Source organism: Lampetra fluviatilis, chromosome 67, assembly GCF_964198595.1.
Source record: "Lampetra fluviatilis chromosome 67, kcLamFluv1.1, whole genome shotgun sequence".
Taxonomy (NCBI): Eukaryota; Metazoa; Chordata; class Hyperoartia; order Petromyzontiformes; family Petromyzontidae; genus Lampetra; species Lampetra fluviatilis.
In genome coordinates this window covers 2,212,359-2,232,877 of record NC_136341.1, presented here as the reverse complement: position 1 = coordinate 2,232,877, position 20,519 = coordinate 2,212,359, and the positions used below count along the sequence as shown (strand labels likewise).

General features: G+C 52.3%; 1 protein-coding gene across 7 annotated transcripts in view; it reads left to right on the top strand.

Annotated features, from left to right (window-relative positions):
- The window catches only part of LOC144952365 (disks large homolog 1-like), a 209,621-nt gene that overhangs the window by 127,459 nt on the left and 61,643 nt on the right, over positions 1 to 20,519 (top strand). For all 7 annotated transcript variants that reach the window (XM_078882753.1, XM_078882750.1, XM_078882749.1 and 4 more), the window contains 3 exons: positions 6,076 to 6,129; positions 12,098 to 12,148; positions 16,042 to 16,166. In XM_078882753.1, coding sequence (XP_078738879.1) covers positions 6,076 to 6,129; positions 12,098 to 12,148; positions 16,042 to 16,166 — 230 coding nt within the window. The remainder of the gene's footprint in view (positions 1 to 6,075; positions 6,130 to 12,097; positions 12,149 to 16,041; positions 16,167 to 20,519) is intronic.

The window sequence follows — 20,519 nt, the reverse complement described above, 5'->3', positions numbered from 1 at the left end:
TACAGTCTATTAAGGCTCCACGGGGGATCTTTGTCTTTGTGTGTGTGTGTACGTGGGGGGAGGCTCGTGAAATGAGGCGTTCCGTGTAAGTCCTCCACGTGTTCTGTGTAGGGGTTTTTTCCAGCTCCTCTTGATTATCACCCCCAGCCCCCCACCACACACAGTGTCATCACTGCCGTTGGCCAAACCACGTGTGGCATTAGACGTGGCACCAACATCAAGTTTCAAGTTTCATTTATTAGGTTTTGCCCTGTGAGCCATTCGGCTCTTGAATCGGGTGCAACCGCAACAAACAAAAAAACAAAAACATGAACAAGAAAATGTACACCTTCTTGGTTCTTTCGGTAAAGTCACGTAGAAGGGAGGTAATAAAATAATAAAAATAAAACATAATAAAATAAAATAATTCTCACGACGTTTCGGCTACAACGCAAGCAGCCGTCTTCACCCGAGAACGGCTGCTTGCGTTGTAGCCGAAACGTCGTGAGAATTATTTTATTATGTTTTATTTTTATTATTTTATTACTTCCCTTCTACGTGACTTTACCGAAAGAACCAAGAAGATGAATCCCTGCAGTCACGAAAGCTTTAAATCAAAATTTACACCATTGGAACCTCATTTGCCAGTAAAAAATATGATAATTGTTTTTTTACCCTTATATCTGGCAACAAAACTGACACCTTTTTTTTACGAGGAGTCATGTTTACATAGACCACAATACCTGCGGTCATAATGCAAACAAAAAACATAACTCTGATCATGTGTCAGTTTTGTTGCCAGCTAGAAGGATAAAAAAAACAATTATCATGAACAAAAAAACATCTTAAAGTGAATATGTGACTAAGTGCAAACAGAAAATCCAAGAAAAGACAGCAAAATATTGCAGAAAAAGCACCGTACACCAACGCTGTGTGCAAAAATCCCAGTGGGATGCAAGTCAAACAACAACAACAACCACAAGACAACTTAGATTAAGGCCATCAGTCTGACTCTGTACTACAACAAACATGGCCAAACCGAAAAACTTTTCAAAAATCACCAAAATAAAACCATATCCTGGGCCGCACTTGGCACCAGAGGTCGCAACCGGGTACCCGATACCCGTACCCTACTCGATACCCGGCTACCCGTACCCGGCCGGGTACGAGTAGCTGTTTGCGACCCTGGTGCGGCCGGGTACGGGTACGGGTAGGCCGTGAGTCACTGGTGAGTCACCGTTTGTCACTCATTTCCCAACGTCTTGTCTCTTCTCACAATTCAAGTTCCTAGAATCAACCCACCCGCGCCTGCAACATGCCTTCATCCCAGAGGTCGCAATCAGGTACCCGATACCCGTACCCTACCCGTACCCGGCCGGGTAAGGGTAGGGTACGGCCGGGTACGGGTACCCGTTTGCGACCCTGGTACGGCCGGGTACGGGTAAGGATTCAAAACCCGTTTGCGACCTCTGCTCGGCACTATAGACCCAGACCCATTGACAGAGTTCAGCACCATGGACAGCGCCTAGCGCCATAGGCAGCGTTCAGTACCATGGATAGCGCTCAGCAAGCAGCGCTGGGCAACAGAACGCAGTGTTGAGTCTATGGTGCAGTGTTGAGTCTATGGTGCAGTGTTGAGTCTATGGTGCATTGCTGAGTCTATGGGCAGTGTTGAGTCTACGGTGCAGTGTTGTGTCTACGGTGCAGTGTTGAGTCTATGGTGCAGTGTTGAGTCTATGGTGCAGTGTTAAGTCTATGGTGCAGTGTTGAGTCTATGGTGCAGTGTTGAGTCTATGGTGCAGTGTTGAGTCTATGGTGCAGTGTTGAGTCTATGGTGCATTGCTGAGTCTATGGGCAGTGTTGAGTCTACGGTGCAGTGTTGAGTCTACGGTGCAGTGTTGAGTCTATGGGCAGTGTTAAGTCTGTGGTGCAGTGTTGAGTCTATGGGCAGTGTTGAGTCTATGGTGCAGTGTTGAGTCTGTGGTGCAGTGTTGAGTCTGTGGTGCAGTGTTGAGTCTGTGGTGCAGTGCTGAGTCTATGGTGTAGTGTTGAGTCTATGGTGCAGTGTTGAGTCTGGGCAGTGTTGAGTCCGTGGTGCAGTGTTGAGTCTATGGTGCAGTGTTAAGTCTATGGTGCAGTGTTGAGTCTATGGTGCAGTGTTGAGTCTATGGGCAGTGTTGAGTATGTGGTGCAGTGTTGAGTCTATGGTGCAGTGTTGAGTCTATGGTGCAGTGTTGAGTCTATGGGGCATTGCTGAGTCTATGGTGCAGTGTTGAGTCTATGGGGCAGTGTTGAGTCTATGGGGCAGTGTTGAGTCTATGGTGCAGTGTTGAGTCTATGGTGCAGTGTTGAGTCTATGGGGCATTGCTGAGTCTATGGTGCAGTGTTGAGTCAATGGTGCAGTGCTGAGTCTATGGTGCAGTGCTGAGTCTATGGTGCAGTGTTGAGTCTATGGTGCAATGTTGAGTCTATGGTGCAGTGTTGAGTCTATGGGGCAGTGTTGAGTCTATGGTGCATTGCTGAGTCTATGGTGCAGTGTGGAGTCTGTGGGTCTCTACGTGTGTGAGTGAACTTCTTTTGCACCGTACGCAGCCAACCGCGCTAATCGGAGGTGCCGGGGAAAGGAAAACAAACTGAATGTGTCCATGTCTCTCTCTCGCTATTGGAACCACGCACTCTTGTATACCAGGGTAGGTAGTTAACATCTAACCAACACAACGCCCATCTGCTGATCATCTCAATCAGTCAACCCATGGCACCTGCTGGGTCTGTCCCGTGACCTCCTCCTGCACCTAGCCTGGCACAGCAGTCAACCCATGGCACCTGCTGGGTCTGTCCCATGACCTCCTCCTGCACCTAGCCTGGCACAGCAGTCAACCCATGGCACCTGCTGGGTCTGTCCCATGACCTCCTCCTGCACCTAGCCTGGCACAGCAGTCAACCCATGGCACCTGCTGGGTCTGTCCCATGACCTCCTCCTGCACCTAGCCTGGCACAGCAGTCAACCCATGGCACCTGCTGGGTCTGTTCCATGACCTCCTCCTCCTGCACCTAGCCTGGCACAGCAGTCAACCCATGGCACCTGCTGGGTCTGTCCCATGACCTCCTCCTGCACCTAGCCTGGCACAGTAGTCAACCCATGGCACCTGCTGGGTCTGTCCCATGACCTCCTCCTGCACCTAGCCTGGCACAGCAGTCAACCCATGGCACCTGCTGGGTCTGTCCCATGACCTCCTCCTGCACCTAGCCTGGCACAGCAGTCAATCCATGGCACCTGCTGGGTCTGTCCCGTGACCTCCTGCACCTAGCTTGGCACAGCAGTCAACCCATGGCACCTGCTGGGTCTGTCCCATGACCTCCTCCTGCACCTAGCCTGGCACAGCAGTCAACCCATGGCACCTGCTGGGTCTGTTCCATGACCTCCTCCTCCTGCACCTAGCCTGGCACAGCAGTCAACCCATGGCACCTGCTGGGTCTGTCCCGTGACCTCCTCCTGCCAGCAAGTGAGCCTTCGACACTTCACGTGACAGCCTCAAAGTGCACCTAGCCTGGCACAGGCGCCGTGGTGACGCCACCGCCACTTTTAGTGGCGAATGGCGGCTGTTGTTGTTGTGGTGAGTGGGTGAGTGACGTGAGTGGGTGTGTGCGTGAGTGTGTGGGTGAGTGAGTGGGTGTGTGCGGGTGAGTGTGTGAGTGACGTGAGTGAGTGTGTGGGTGAGTGAGTGTGTGATTGAGTGGGTGAGTGAGTGTGTGGGTGGGTGATTGTGTGGGTAGATGAGTGAGTGTGTTGGTGAGTGAGTGGGTGTGTGGATTTGTGAGTGGGTGTGTGGATGGGTGAGTGAGTGTGTGGGTGAGTGTGTGTGATGGCGGTTATCTGAGTCGGTTCTGGGCCCTGCCTTGCGTCGACTCAGCCTTAAAACGAGTACCTGGGTAGTGGTGTAGTGTCGTGAACATCGGACACCGGGGAGACAAAGGCGGCCGGGCGTGGTGCTGGCCGCCCACCCCCTCGTGTGCCACAGTGCCGGTAGCCTTCAAACGTGCTGCTGCTACTCACAGCACTTGCCCCTACAGCCTGTTAGAGGCTACACGGGGCTTTTATTTAACACTGTCTGTTGTTGTTGTGTCGTCAAATTTTGTAACTCCATTTTAACCCACTTCCCAATGTGGTATCCACTGCACACTTGTGTATACTTATGTCATACTGACGCCAATACTATATTCTATCATAAAAAAATGCAAATATTTATTTTAAACATTATGTGTTATATTTCTATTTAAAGCTTTCGTGACTGCAGGGATTCATCTTCTTGGTTCTTTCGGTAAAGTCACGTAGAAGGGAAATAATAAAATAATACAAATTCAACATAATAAAATACAATTCTCACGACGTTTCGGCCACAACGCAAGCAGCCGTCCTCAGGTGAAGAACAGACCTGTTCTTCACCTGAGGACGGAAAGACGCTGTCTTTCCGACAGCCCTGTTCTTCACCTGAGGACGGCTGCTTGCGTTGTGGCCGAAACGTCGTGAGAATTGTATTTTATTATGTTTTATTTTTATTATTTTATTATTTCCATTCTACGTGACTTTACCGAAAGAACCAAGAAGATGTTTTTCACAGTTTCGGCCTGGGTCTAATTGTCCACGCTCAACTGATGTTGGCTGTAATTGGCCACGGTCCCCTTGTGTTGTGTCAAGTTTCGGGGCCGCTTTCTGTAGCCGTGTGGTTCTTCCATCACCACGGCACATTCGTGTTTACGATGTGACGATGGATCTTCTGCTGGGTGTCCGCTGCGAATCTCTACGCGACGTGGCCAGGTAGGTTCTGCAACAGCAACAAAAAAGCGTGTTTTTTAAAAAAGTTTTTTTTAATTTTATTTCTATTTTGTTTTGTGTGCAGCCTCTCACACGATTACCCTGGGTGTCGTGTAGCCAACACCGGGGAGACAAAGGCGGCCGGGCGTGGCGCTCGCCACCTCGTGCGCCGTGCCCTGCTCTTGCCCCAACAGTCTGTTGCAGGCTACACGGGGTGGAGACTTTACCTTTGTGCGCTGGGCAGGTGTTGTGGGAACAGTGCCGTGAGCTTTGTCCTTAACCTTCCTGTGGCCCCCCCTCCCCCTCCCCCCTCCCCCTCCTCCTCCCCCCTCCCCCCTCCTCCTCCCCCCTCCCCCTCCTCCTCCCCCCTCCCCCCCTCCACCTCCCCCCCCTCCCCCCTCCCCCTCCTCCCCCCCTCCTCCACCTCCCCCTCCCCCCCTCCCCCCTCCCCTCCTCCCCCCTCCCCCCTCCTCCCCCCCCCCCCTCCTCCCCCTCCTCCCCCCCCCTCCTCCTCCTCCTCTCCCCCCCCCCCCCTCCTCCTCCTCCCCCCTCCCCCCCTCCACCTCCCCCCCTCCCCCCTCCCCCTCCTCCCCCCCCTCCACCTCCCCCCTCCCCCCCTCCCCCCCTCCCCCCTCCCCCTCCTCCCCCCCTCCCCTCCTCCCCCTCCTCCCCCCCCCTCCTCCTCCTCCTCCCCCCCCCCCCTCCTCCTCCTCCCCCCTCCCCCCCTCCACCTCCCCCCCTCCCCCCTCCCCCCTCCTCCCCCCCCTCCACCTCCCCCTCCCCCCTCCCCCCCTCCCCCCCTCTTCCTCCTCCCCCCCCCCCCTCCTCCCCCTCCTCCCCCCCCCCTCCTCCTCCTCCTCCCCCCCCCCCTCCTCCTCCTCCCCCCTCCCCCCCCTGCTCCTCCCCCCCCCCCCTCCTCCTCCTCCCCCCCCCCCTCCCCCCTCCTCCCCCCCCCTCCTCCTCCTCCTCCCCCCCCCCCTCCTCCTCCTCCCCCCTCCCCCCCTCCACCTCCCCCCCTCCCCCCTCCCCCTCCTCCCCCCCCTCCACCTCCCCCTCCCCCCTCCCCCCCTCCCCCCCTCTTCCTCCTCCCCCCCCCCCTCCTCCCCCTCCTCCCCCCCCCCTCCTCCTCCTCCTCCCCCCCCCCCCTCCTCCTCCTCCCCCCTCCCCCCCCTGCTCCTCCCCCCCCCCCTCCTCCTCCTCCCCCCCCCCCTCCTCCCCCTCCTCCCCCTCCTCCTCCTCCCCCCTCCCCCCCCTGCTCCTCCCCCCCCGTGTTTGTCTTCCAGGCAAACCCGCCGCCCATCATCGTGAACACCGACAACATGGACCCGTCGGCATACGTGAGTTGTGTCACCCAGCCCCGCTGTGTCACCCAGCCCCGCTGTGTCACCCAGCCCCGCTGTGTCATCCAGCCGTGTTGTGTCACCCAGCCCCCTTGTGTCACCTAGCCCCCTTGTGTCACCCAGCCCCGTTGTGTCACTAACCAAGTGAGTGTCACCCAGCCCCGTTGTGTCACCCAGCCCCGTTGTGTCACTGATCACGCGAGTGTCACCCAGCCCCGTTGTGTCACCCCAGCCCCGTTGTGTCACCCAGCCCCGTTGTGTCACCCAGCCCCGTTGTGTCACCCAGCCCCGTTGTGTCACCCAGCCCCGCTGTCACCCAGCCCCGTTGTGTCACTGACCACGCGAGTGTCACCCAGCCCCGTTGTGTCACCCAGCCCCGTTGTGTCACCCAGCCCCGTTGCGTCACCCAGCCCCGTTGTGTCACTGACCACGCGAGTGTCACCCAGCCCCGTTGTGTCACCGATCACGCGAGTGTCACCCAGCCCCGTTGTGTCACCCAGCCCCGTTGTGTCACCCAGCCCCGTTGTGCCACCCAGCCCCGTTGTGCCACCCAGCCCCGTTGTGTCACCCAGCCCCGTTGTGTCACCCAGCCCCGTTGTGTCACCCAGCCCCGTTGTGTCACTAACCAAGTGAGTGTCACCCAGCCCCGTTGTGTCACCCAGCCCCGTTGTGTCACTGATCACGCGAGTGTCACCCAGCCCCGTTGTGTCACCCAGCCCCGTTGTGTCACCCAGCCCCGTTGTGTCACCCAGCCCCGTTCTGCCACCCAGCCCCGTTGTGTCACCCAGCCCCGTTGTGTCACCCAGCCCCGTTGTGTCACCCAGCCCCGTTGTGTCACCCAGCCCCGTTGTGTCACCCAGCCCCGTTGTGTCACCCAGCCCCGTTGTCACCCAGCCCCGTTGTGTCACTGCCCTCGTGCGTGAGTGTCAGTAGGGTAGTGTAGTGTGTAGTGTGTAGTGTATAGTGTATTGTAGTGTGTAGTGTAGTGTGTAGTGTAGTGTATAGTGTAGTGTATAGTGTAGTGTATAGTGTAGTGTAGTGTGTAGTGTATAGTGTAGTGTATAGTGTAGTGTATTGTGTATAGTAGTGTAGTGTATAGTGTAGTTTATTGTGTATAGTAGTGTAGTGTATAGTGTAGTTTATTGTGTATAGTAGTGTAGTGTATAGTGTAGTTTATTGTGTATAGTAGTGTAGTGTATAGTGTAGTATACTAGTACAGCACTAGTGTATAGTGTAGTGTATAGTAGTGTATAGTGTAGTGTATTGTGTATAGTAGTGTATAGTGTGGTGTTTTGTGTATAGTAATGTAGTGTGTATAGTATAGTGTAGTGTATAGAGTAGTGTATAGTGTATTGTGTATAGTAATGTATAGTGCAGTGTATTGTGTAGTGTATTGTGTATAGTAGTGTATAGTAGTGTATAGTGTTGTATACTAGTACAGCACTAGTATATAGTGTAGTGTATAGTAGTGTATAGTGTAGTGTATAGTGTAGTGTATAGTAGAGTGTATAGTGTATAGTAGTGTAGTGTATTGTGTATAGTAGTGTAGTGTGTGGTGTAGTGTATAGTTCTAGATTTGAAGCTTTCGTGACTGCAATGATTCATATTCTCAGGTTTTTTCGGTAAAGTCACGTAGGTAAAAACATTAAAATTAATGAAAGTAAAATAAAACAAAACAAAATAAAATTCACGACGTTTCGGAGGCAACACAAGTCTCCGTCATCAGGTGGGACCGTCACAGCCGAATTAGCTGCATCAAGTGAAGCAATGATTCAAGATGTAATCCCTTATAAGCAAGTTGAAGGGAGGTGGAGAGGGGGGGAAGGGAGAGCTTATCAGGCTGTGGTAGCCAATGAATGGAAACGTATCGGGAGGGAGGAGGAGCGGTGATCAAAGACTGCACGCAGTGCTCAACACAATGAATGGAGACGCGCCGGGACGGAGGGCGAGCGGTGATCAAAGACATCACGTAGTGCTCAACACAATGAATGGAAACGTGGCGAGCGGTGATCAAAGAACAATGAAGAGATTACTGTTAAACACTGTGGATGTTAACACTCGGTGAAGTAAATTAAAATAGTGCCTGTCAGATAAGATGGTCCAAAAAGTGTAATTAAGTCTTTTTTGCGTGGTTAATAACATCTTTCCAGTGATTACTGAGTTTGTACCCATCATCACGGTTGAAATTATGTCTGTGTTTGTATATTTGTATGGCTTCGTGTACAAACCTTTGATGGTAGCCCGGAGGTTTGCAGAGAACCTTGGTCTCGGAAAAGACAATTTCATGAGAGCCCGCCGAGTTGTAGCAATGATCGGCAACGGCCGAAGAATCAGTTCTGCCGTGTTTCAGATCTGACTTGTGCTCGTGGACACGATCAGCAACGTGACGTTTTGTTTCTCCAATGTAGCAATCACCACAAATGCAACTCAATTTGTAGACTCCAGGATACTGTAAGTCAGGAACGACATCCTTCACAGATGGAATCAGATCACGGATTTTATGCACTGTACTGAATCGGACTTGGATCTTATGTTTGTTTAGAATTTTGGAGATCTTTTTGGTCACGCCTGCTATGTATGGTAACGTGATAGTTTTGGTCAGAGTTTCATGTGGTTGTTTCTGTGTGGTGGGAGAGACAGCTTGGCGGATAGTGCGGTCAGAGTATCCGTTCATCCTGAGGGCCCGATGTACATGTCTTAATTCATCAGTCAGGTGGTGTTGGTCAGAAATGCCATGGGCTCTGTGGTATAGCGTTTTGATGAGAGAATTCTTTTGAGATGGGTGGTGGTGGGAATCCGGTTTCAAGTAGGAATTTGTGTGGGTGGCTTTCCTGTAGACAGACTGTCCCAAGGATCCGTCAAGCCTCCTCTTAAACAGAATATCCAAGAATGGTAGTTTACCGTCTTTCTCCACTTCCATGGTGAATCTGATAGATGGGTGTCTAGAATTAAATTTCGCCGTCACCCCTAAATATATACCAGTAGAGGATATGATTTCTCAGATTGATGTAGCCCTCAGAGGCATAGGACACATCCATGCGGATGTAGCAAGAGCTGAAATAGCTACTATTCTTAAGAATGCTAAGAAACCCACTAGTAACATCAGCAAAAACGAACGCTCTGAACTCGCGAATTTAAAAAAGAGAGATGATATAGTCATCCTCTCGGCAGACAAGGGCAATGCCACGGTCATTATGGATAAAGATTCATACAACAACAAAATCCTGGACCTGCTTAATGATGGGAGTTACTCCAAAATTAAAAACGATCCCACTAAAAGCCTAACGACAAAAACCAACAGTATCATCACGAGTTCGACTTCCCTAATCGAACCAAGCAAACGTCCCTCTCTAAAACCATCGGCGGCAAGACCTCCCAGACTCTATGGTCTTCCCAAAATCCATAAAGAAGGCACCCCGCTACGACCCATCGTGTCGACGATAAACTCTCCGACGTACAAACTAGCCCGTTTTCTATCAGATACTCTGCTCCCCTTCACAGGCAAGACCTCTTCGGCAGTACTCAACTCAACCCAATTAGTCTCTATGGTTAAGGACATGGTACTATCTCCTGATGACATCCTCGTCAGCTTTGATGTAGTATCTTTGTTTACCAAAGTCCCAGTACCGGACACCCTAACAATAATTGAGGACTTAGTCCAACATGGATTGAATTCTGATGTACCTGCGCTGGTTAGGCATTGCCTCACCAACACCTATTTTACCTGGAATGGCACCTTCTACAAACAGAATGAGGGTACCCCTATGGGCTCCCCCTTGTCACCAGTTATAGCCAACATGTTCATGGAAAAGTTTGAATCAGACGCCATCCAGACATCCACCCTGCGTCCTTCCCTGTGGAAGAGATATGTGGATGACACTTTCGTCATCTGGCCACATGGCCTCCCAGCATTGAACCACTTCTTGGACCACATCAATTCTAGACACCCATCTATCAGATTCACCATGGAAGTGGAGAAAGACGGTAAACTACCATTCTTGGATATTCTGTTTAAGAGGAGGCTTGACGGATCCTTGGGACAGTCTGTCTACAGGAAAGCCACCCACACAAATTCCTACTTGAAACCGGATTCCCACCACCACCCATCTCAAAAGAATTCTCTCATCAAAACGCTATACCACAGAGCCCATGGCATTTCTGACCAACACCACCTGACTGATGAATTAAGACATGTACATCGGGCCCTCAGGATGAACGGATACTCTGACCGCACTATCCGCCAAGCTGTCTCTCCCACCACACAGAAACAACCACATGAAACTCTGACCAAAACTATCACGTTACCATACATAGCAGGCGTGACCAAAAAGATCTCCAAAATTCTAAACAAACATAAGATCCAAGTCCGATTCAGTACAGTGCATAAAATCCGTGATCTGATTCCATCTGTGAAGGATGTCGTTCCTGACTTACAGTATCCTGGAGTCTACAAATTGAGTTGCATTTGTGGTGATTGCTACATTGGAGAAACAAAACGTCACGTTGCTGATCGTGTCCACGAGCACAAGTCAGATCTGAAACACGGCAGAACTGATTCTTCGGCCGTTGCCGATCATTGCTACAACTCGGTGGGCTCTCATGAAATTGTCTTTTCCGAGACCAAGGTTCTCTGCAAACCTCCGGGCTACCATCAAAGGTTTGTACACGAAGCCATACAAATATACAAACACAGACATAATTTCAACCGTGATGATGGGTACAAACTCAGTAATCACTGGAAAGATGTTATTAACCACGCAAAAAAGACTTAATTACACTTTTTGGACCATCTTATCTGACAGGCACTATTTTAATTTACTTCACCGAGTGTTAACATCCACAGTGTTTAACAGTAATCTCTTCATTGTTCTTTGATCACCGCTCGCCACGTTTCCATTCATTGTGTTGAGCACTACGTGATGTCTTTGATCACCGCTCGCCCTCCGTCCCGGCGCGTCTCCATTCATTGTGTTGAGCACTGCGTGCAGTCTTTGATCACCGCTCCTCCTCCCTCCCGATACGTTTCCATTCATTGGCTACCACAGCCTGATAAGCTCTCCCTTCCCCCCCTCTCCACCTCCCTTCAACTTGCTTATAAGGGATTACATCTTGAATCATTGCTTCACTTGATGCAGCTAATTCGGCTGTAACGGTCCCACCTGATGACGGAGACTTGTGTTGCCTCCGAAACGTCGTGAATTTTATTTTGTTTTGTTTTATTTTACTTTCATTAATTTTAATGTTTTTACCTACGTGACTTTACCGAAAAAACCTGAGAATAAGTAGTGTATAGTGTAGTGTATTGTGTATAGTAGTGTAGTGTATAGTAGTGTAGTGTATAGTAGTGTAAAAGTGTAGTGTATAGTATAGTGTATAGTAGTGTATAGTGTAGTATACTAGTACAGCACTAGTGTATAGTGTAGTGTGTAGTGTAGTGTGTAGTGTAGTGTATAGTGTAGTGTATAGTGTAGTGTATAGTGTAGTGTATAGTGTAGTGTATAGTGTAGTGTATTGTGTAGTGTATTGTGTATAGTAGTGTCGTGTAGTGTATAGTGTAGTGTATAGTGTAGTGTATAGTGTAGTCTATAGCAGTGTATAGCACTGTATAGTGTAGTGTATAGCAGTATATAGTGTAGTGTATACTAGTGTATAGTGTAGTGTATAGTGTAGTGTATAGTGTAGTATTCTAGTACAGCAACACCGGTGTGTTGGAGAGCCAAGCCACAACATTCACAATCTGAGTGTACGACGTTTCGCACAGTAATTACAACTATCGTGTTTGCGAAAGTCTCCGTGTCAAACTATCGTGTCTGTTGTTGCGACCGTCTGACTTTCTGTCTCCCCGTGGCCCCCTACTGGACTGTCTGTGAATGAAAGAGCTTCATAGCTCATCGGATTCCTACTCCTGCTGCAGTGTAAATACGTTGCCGTGTGACCCGTCGCTCTGTGTGTGTGTGTGTGTCAGATGAACGGAGCAGAACTGGAGTTTGAGTACGAAGAGATCACCCTGGAGAGGGTAAGAGAACGCGCGTGTGTGTGTGTGTGCGCACGTGTGTGTGTGTGCGTGTGTGTGTGTGTGCACGTGTGTGTGTGTGCACGTGTGTGTGTGTGTGCGTGTGTGTGCGTGTGCGTGTGTGTGTGTGCGTGTGTACGTGTGTGTGTGCGTGCGTGCGTGTGTGTGCACGCGTGCGCGTGTGTGTGTGCGCGTGTGTGTGCGCGTGGGTGTGCGCGTGTGTGTGTGTACGTGTGTGTGTGTGTGTGTGCACGTGTGTGTGTGTGTGTGTGCGCACGTGTGTGTGTGCGTGTGTGCGTGTGTGTGTGTGCACGTGTGTGTGTGTGTGCACGTGTGTGTGTGTGTGCGTGTGTGTGCACGTGTGTGTGTGTGCGTGTGTGTACGTGTGTGTGTGCGTGCGTGCGTGTGTGTGCACGCGTGCGCGTGTGTGTGTGCGCGTGGGTGTGCGCGCGTGTATGCGTGCGTGTGTGTGCGCACGTGTGTGTGTGTCCGTGTGTGTGTGCAAACAGTGGTGGTGTAGTGGTCAGCGCTACGCTGCGCTACGAACCCGGCGACCCGAGTTCGATTCCCGCTCATGGCCAACACCAGTGGCGATTATCTGAACCGGTCCTGGGCCTCCCCTAGGTCGACTCAGCCTCAAATGAGTACCTGGTGCGGTGTGTAGTAAACATCACCACCGGGGAGACAAAGACGGTCGGGCGTGGTGCTGGCCACCCACCCCCTCGTGTGCCGTTGCGGCCTTCATAGGTGCTCGCTAACAGCACTTGCCCCTACAGTCTGTGCAGGCTACACGGGGGATCTTTGTGTGTTGCCATCGCACAAAGACGGCCACGTGTGTGTGTGTGCACGTGTGTGTCTGTGTGCACGTGTGTGTGTGTGTGCGCGCGTGTGTGTGTGCGCGTGTGCTTGTACGTGTGTGTGTGTGCACGTGTGTGTGTGTGTGCACGTGTGCTTGTACACGTGTGTGTGTGTGTGCACGTGTGTGTGCGCGCGTGTGTGTGCACGTGTGCTTGTACATGTATGTGTGTGTGCACGTGTGTGTGTGTGCACGTGTGTGTGTGTGCACGTGTGCTTGTACATGTGTGTGTGTGTGCGCGCGTGTGTGTGTGCACGTGTGCTTGTACATGTATGTGTGTGTGCACGTGTGTGTGTGCGCGTGTGCTTGTACGTGTGTGTGTGCACGTGTGTGTGCGCGCGTGTGTGTGTGTGCGCGTGTGTGTCTGTGTGCACGTGTGTATGTGCACGTGTGCACGTGTGCTTGTACATGTATGTGTGTGTGCACGTGTGTGTGCACGTGTGTATGTGTGCGCGTGTGCTTGTACGTGTGTGTGTGCATGTTGCACACTTTCCCAGAGGCGTCACTGCTGCTGCTGCTGCTGCTTGTAGTTTGCGAGTGTTCTTTACGCCTCTTGGATTTCGAGTTGAAAAACTTTCCGTGACTGCAGGAATCAATATTCTGTGGTTCTTTCGGTAAAGTCACGTGGAGAGAAACAATCACAAAAGTAAAGTGACGAAAAAATTATAAATTAAATAACAGCATCTTCTTGGTTTTTTCGGTAAAGTCACGTAGAAGGGAAGTAATAAAATAATAAAAATGAAACATCATAAAATGAAACAATTCTCACGACGTTTCGGCCACAACGAAACGTCGTGAGAATTGTTTCATTTTATTATGTTTTATTTTTATTATTTTATTACTTCCCTTCTACGTGACTTTACCGAAAAAACCAAGAAGACGAATCCCTGCAGTCACGAAAGCTTTAAATCGAAATTTAAATAATAGCATACTACGACGTTTCGATTGCAAACACAATCAATCGTCGTCATCAGGTACAAATGAAATAGCAACACAGATCGAACCAGAAAACTATAGACAGACATATAAGCAGACAGACATCACCAAGATACACAGAGAGAGAGAGAGTAACACAGGCACAGAGAGGGAGATCGTCTCTGTGGCGAAGCCTTAAATAGACAGAGGGGAGGGGTTAGAGAAAAAATTAAAATGTCAATGAGTGCAGCGACGCGTGGTCAATTACGCAAGCTATTTCATTTATACCTGATGACGATTGCTTGTGTTGCAATCGAAACGTCGTAGTATGCTGTTATTTAATTTACTATTTTATCTCCATACGTCACTTTACCGAAAGAACCAAAGAATAATTGCTGCAGTCACGAAAGCTCCAAATTTAAGATCTTTGGTTGATTTGCGGAGGGTGGCCTGTGTGCAAGGCAGAGGTCGCAAACGGATTTTGATTCCTTACCCGTACCCGGCCGCACCAGGGTCGCAAACGGGTACCCGTACCCGGCCGTACCCTACTCGATACCCGTACCCTACTCGATACCCGTACCCTACCCGTACCCGTACCCTGCCGTACCCGTACCCTACCCGTACCCGGCCAGGTACGGGTATCGGGTACCCGATTGCGACCTCTGGGATGAAGCCGTGTTGCAGGCGCGGGTGGGTTGATTCTAGGAACTTGAATTGTGAGAAGAGACAAGACGTTGGGAAATGAGTGACAAACGGTGACTCACCAGTGACTCACGGCCTACCCGTACCCGTACCCGGCCGCACCAGGCTCGCAAACGGGTACCCGTACCCGGCCGGGTACGGGTAGCCGGGTATCGGGTAGGGTACGGGTATCGGGTACCCGGTTGCGACCTCTTGGTGCAAGGGGTGTGCGACCTCGTGTCTCCGGGAGATGTTGACCACCTCGCCGGGTAGACGGGAGGTCACGGCACGGGTTCGATCCCGACCCCCCCGACGCCAGAGATGACAGTGACGATGACGAGATGATGATGGTGATGGCGATGATGATGACGGTGGTGATGAAGGTGGTGATGATGGTGGTGGTGGTGATGATGATGGTGATGATGGTGGTGGTGATAGTGGTGGTGATGATGGTGATGATGGTGGTGGTGATAGTGGTGGTGATGATGGTGATGATGGCGGTGATGATGGTGATGATGATGGTGGTGGTTGTGGTGGTGTTGATGATGGTGGTGTAGATGGTGGTGATGGTAGTGATGATGATGGTGGTGATGTTGGTGATGATAATGGTGATGTTGGTGGTGATGTTGGTGATGATGGTGGTGATCATCTTGGTGGTGGTGGTGATGATGATGATGATGGTGATAATGACGATGATGAGAGTGATGATGATGACGACAATGATGTTGATGATTATGGTGATAATGACGACGGTGACGACGATGTTGATGATGATGACGACGACGATGTTGATGATGACGACGATGACGATGTTGATGATGACGATGACAATGTTGATGATGACGATGACGATGTTGATGATGACGACGATGACGATGTTGATGATGATGACGACGACGATGACGATGTTGATGATGACGACGATGACGATGTTGATGATGACGACGATGATGATAATGGTGATGATGATGACGACGATGATGGTGCGACGATGATAATGATGGTGACGATGATGATGATGAGAGTGATGATGATGGTGATGATGATGGTGATGATGATGATGGTGATGATGACGACGATGATGATGACGACGATGATAATGATGGTGACGACGATGATGATGATGACGACGACGACGGTGTGATGTTGATGATGGTGATGACGATGATGATGATGACGATGACGATGTTGACGATGATGACGACGACGATGACGACGACGATGACGATGTTGATGACGACGACGATGACGATGTTGATGATGACGACGATGATGACGATGATGATGACGACGACGATGACGATGTTGACGACGATGACGACGATGTTGACGATGACGGTGGTGATGACGACGACGATGACGACGACGACGATGATGATGTTGATGACGACGACGATGTTGATGATGACGGAGGAGGTGACCGTGCCCCGCCTCCCTCCTGCAGGGCAACTCTGGCCTGGGCTTCAGCATCGCGGGCGGGACGGACAACCCGCACATCGGGGACGACCCCAGCATCTTCATCACCAAGATCATCCCCGGGGGAGCGGCTGCTCAGGATGGACGACTTAGGTGAGAGAGAGTGAGCGAGGGTGAGCGTGGGGGTGTGAGAGAGAGTGTGTGAGAGAGTGAGTGTGAGGGTGTGAGAGAGTGTGAGAGGGTGTGAGAGAGTGTGTGAGGGTGAGTGAGTGAGAGAGAGTGAGGGTGAGAGTGTGAGTGAGAGTGTGAGAGCGAGGGTGAGTGAGAGGGTGTGAGTGAGCGAGGGTGTGAGTGTGGGGGTGTGAGAGAGAGTGTGGAGGTGTGAGAGAGTGTGAGAGAGTGAGCGAGGGTGTGTGAGTGGGGGTGTGAGAGAGAGTGTGTGAGGGTGTGAGTGTGGGGGTGTGAGAGAGAGTGAGAGAGTGTGAGCGAGGGTGTGAGTGTGGGGGTGTAAGAGAGAGTGTGTGAGGGTGTGAGTGTGGGGGTGTGAGAGAGAGTGAGAGAGTGTGAGCGAGGGTGTGAGTGTGGGGGTGTGAGAGTGAGGGTGTGAGGGTGTGAGAGAGTGTGAGAGCGAGGGTGTGAGTGTGGGGGTGTGAGAGCGAGGGTGTGAGTGTGGGGGTGTGAGAGAGAGTGTGTGAGGGTGTGAGAGAGTGTGAGCGAGGGTGTGAGCGAGGGTGTGAGAGAGTGTGAGTGAGAGAGTGTGAGCGAGGGTGTGAGTGTGGGGGTGTGAGAGAGAGAGTGAGAGTGTGAGCGAGGGTGTGAGTGTGGGGGTGTGAGAGAGAGTGAGAGAGTGTGAGCGAGGGTGTGAGTGTGGGGGTGTGAGAGAGAGTGAGAGAGTGTGAGCGAGGGTGTGAGTGTGGGGGTGTGAGAGAGAGTGAGAGAGTGTGAGCGAGGGTGTGAGTGTGGGGGTGTGAGAGAGAGTGAGAGTGTGAGCGAGGGTGTGAGTGTGGGGGTGTGAGAGAGAGTGAGAGTGTGAGCGAGGGTGTGAGTGTGGGGGTGTGAGAGAGAGTGTGTGAGGGTGTGAGTGTGGGGGTGTGAGAGAGAGTGAGAGTGTGAGCGAGGGTGTGAGTGTGGGGGTGTGAGAGAGAGTGAGAGTGTGAGCGAGGGTGTGAGTGTGGGGGTGTGAGAGAGAGTGAGAGTGAGTGTGTGAGGGTGTGAGAGAGTGTGAGAGCGAGGGTGTGAGTATGGGGGTGTGAGAGCGAGGGTGTGAGTGTGGGGGTGTGAGAGAGAGTGTGTGAGGGTGTGAGAGAGTGTGAGCGAGGGTGTGAGCGAGGGTGTGAGTGTGGGGGTGTGAGAGAGTGAGCGAGGGTGTGAGTGTGGGGGTGTGAGTGAGCGTGTGAGAGAGAGTGAGCGAGGGTGTGAGTGTGGGGGTGTGAGAGAGAGAGTGAGAGTGTGAGCGAGGGTGTGAGTGTGGGGGTGTGAGAGAGTGAGCGAGGGTGTGAGTGTGGGGGTGTGAGTGAGCGTGTGAGAGAGAGTGAGCGAGGGTGTGTGAGTGGGGGTGTGAGAGAGAGAGTGAGAGTGTGAGTGAGTGTGTGAGTGTGGGGGTGTGAGAGAGAGTGAGAGAGAGTGAGAGAGAGTGAGCGAGTGTGAGCGAGGGTGTGAGTGTGGGGGTGTGAGAGAGAGTGTGAGCGAGGGTGTGAGTGTGGGGGTGTGAGAGAGCGTGAGAGAGAGTGAGCGAGGGTGTGAGTGTGGGGGTGTGAGAGAGAGTGTGAGCGAGGGTGTGAGTGTGGGGGTGTGAGAGAGAGTGAGAGAGTGTGAGCGAGGGTGTGAGTGTGGGGGTGTGAGAGAGAGTGAGCGAGGGTGTGAGTGTGGGGGTGTGAGAGAGAGTGAGAGAGTGTGAGCGAGGGTGTGAGTGTGGGGGTGTGAGAGAGAGTGAGCGAGGGTGAGAGAGAGTGAGCGAGTGTGAGCGAGGGTGTGAGTGTGGGGGTGTGAGAGAGAGTGAGAGAGTGTGAGCGAGGGTGTGTGAGTGGGGGTGTGAGAGAGAGTGAGAGTGAGCGAGGGTGTGAGTGTGGGGGTGTGAGAGAGAGTGAGAGAGAGTGTGAGTGTGGGGGTGTGAGAGAGTGTGAGCGAGGGTGTGAGTGTGGGGGTGTGAGAGAGAGTGAGAGTGAGCGAGTGTGAGCGAGGGTGTGAGTGTGAGAGAGAGTGAGAGAGAGTGAGCGAGGGTGTGAGTGTGGGGGTGTGAGAGAGAGTGTGAGAGTGTGAGCGAGGGTGTGAGTGTGGGGGTGTGAGAGAGTGTGAGCGAGGGTGTGAGTGTGGGGGTGTGAGAGAGTGTGAGCGAGGGTGTGAGTGTGGGGGTGTGAGAGAGAGTGAGAGTGAGCGAGTGTGAGCGAGGGTGTGAGTGTGAGAGAGAGTGAGAGAGAGTGAGCGAGGGTGTGAGTGTGGGGGTGTGAGTGTGAGAGAGAGTGAGAGAGAGTGAGCGAGGGTGTGAGTGTGGGGGTGTGAGAGAGGGTGTGAGAGAGTGTGTGAGGGTGAGTGAGTGAGAGAGAGTGAGGGTGAGAGTGTGAGTGAGAGAGTGAGTGAGTGAGTGTGAAAGAGTGTAAGAGTGCGAGAGTGTGAGTGAGAGCGTGTGAGGGTGAGCGTGTGAGGGTGAGCGTGTGAGGGTGAGAGTGTGAGTGAGAGAGTGAGTGAGTGAGTGTGAAAGAGTGTAAGAGTGCGAGAGTGTGAGGGTGAGCGTGTGAGGGTGAGCGTGTGAGGGTGAGCGAGAGTGTGAGAGAGTGAGTGAGAGCGTGTGTGTGAGTGAGAGCGTGTGAGGGTGAGCGTGTGAGGGTGAGCGTGTGAGGGTGAGCGAGAGTGTGAGAGAGTGTGAGTGAGAGTGTGAGTGTGTGAGTGAGAGGGTGTGAGTGAGCGAGCGTGAGATTGTGAGAGTGTGAGAGAGCGTGTGAGAGAGAGTGAGTGAGGGTGTGAGAGAGTGAGAGTGTGAGTGAGCGAGTGAGTGTGAGTGTGGGTGAGCGTGAGAGGGTGTGAGAGAGTGTGAGAGAGAGTGTTAGAGTGAGTGTGAGTGAGAGAGTGAGAGAATGAGAGTGTGAGAGAGAGTGAGAGTGAGAGAGCGTGAGAGAGTGTGAGAGAGAGTGAGAGAGAGTGAGAGTGAGTGAGAGTGTGAGTGAGCGAGTGAGTGTGAGTGTGGGTGAGCGTGAGCGTGTGAGGGTGAGCGTGAGCGTGTGAGCGTGAGGGTGAGCGTGTGAGCGTGAGGGTGAGCGTGTGAGGGTGAGCGTGTGAGGGTGAGCGTGTGAGGGTGAGCGAGAGTGTGAGTGAGTGTGAGTGAGTGTGAGGAGCGGTGGGTGTAGTGGTTAGCGCCCACGCTGCACTACGAACCCGGCGACCCGAGTTCGATTCCCGCTCACAGCCAACACCACCGGCGACGATTATCTGAACCGGTCATGTTCCTCCCCTATGTCCACTCAGCCCAAAATTACTACCTTGGTGCTGTGTGTAGTGAACATCGCCACTGGGGAGACAAAGGCGGCCGGGCGTGGTGCTGGCCACCCACCCCCCTCGTGTGCCACAGTGCCGGTAGCCTTCATAGGTGCTCGCTAACAGCACTTGCCCCTACAGCCTGTTAGAGGCTACGCGGGGGACCTTTGTCTGTGTCTACCTTCATAGGCGCTGCTGCTACTCGATACTAACAGCACTTGCCCCTACAGCCTGTTAGAGGCTACGCGGGGGATCTTTGTCTTTGTGTGACTGTGCGTGACCGTGACGACTTGGATTTCTTTCTACCGACTCCTCGACTGTTTTCTTTAAAAAAACATTAAATCGCGTTTCGTTTTTGTTATTTTAATTTTATCTTTATTTTAACAAATGGTTTGTAAAAACGCGGCAAGGACCTCCGTTATAGTTCGCCAATTCGGCCGCCCGCGATTGGGGATCATTCGGCAACTGCCGCGCTTTGGGACCCGCGTCCCTGCATCGCGCGTGAACGGTGTTTATACGACGCGTGTGTGTGTGCGCGTGTGCGTGTGTGTGTGTGTGCGTGTGTGTGTGTACGTGTGTGCGTGTGTGTACGTGTGTGTGTACGAGTGTGTGTGTGTACGTGTGTGTGTGCGTGTGTGTGTGTACGAGTGTGTGTGTGTACGTGTGTGTGTACGAGTGTATGTGTGTACGTGTGTGTGTGCGTGTGTGCGTGTGTATGTGTGTGTACGTGTGTGCGTGTGTATGTGTGTGTGTACGTGTGTGCGTGTGTGCGTGTGTGTGTACGAGTGTGTGCGTGTGTGTGTGTACGTGTGTGCGTGTGTACGTGTGTGTGTACGAGTGTGTGTGTGTACGTGTGTGTGTGCGTGTGTGCGTGTGTATGTGTGTGTACGTGTGTGCGTGTGTGCGTGTGTGTGTGCGTGTGTGTGTGCGTGTGTGCGTGTGTACGTGTGTGTGTACGAGTGTGTGTGTGTACGTGTGTGTGTGCGTGTGTGCGTGTGTATGTGTGTGTACGTGTGTGCGTGTGTGCGTGTGTATGTG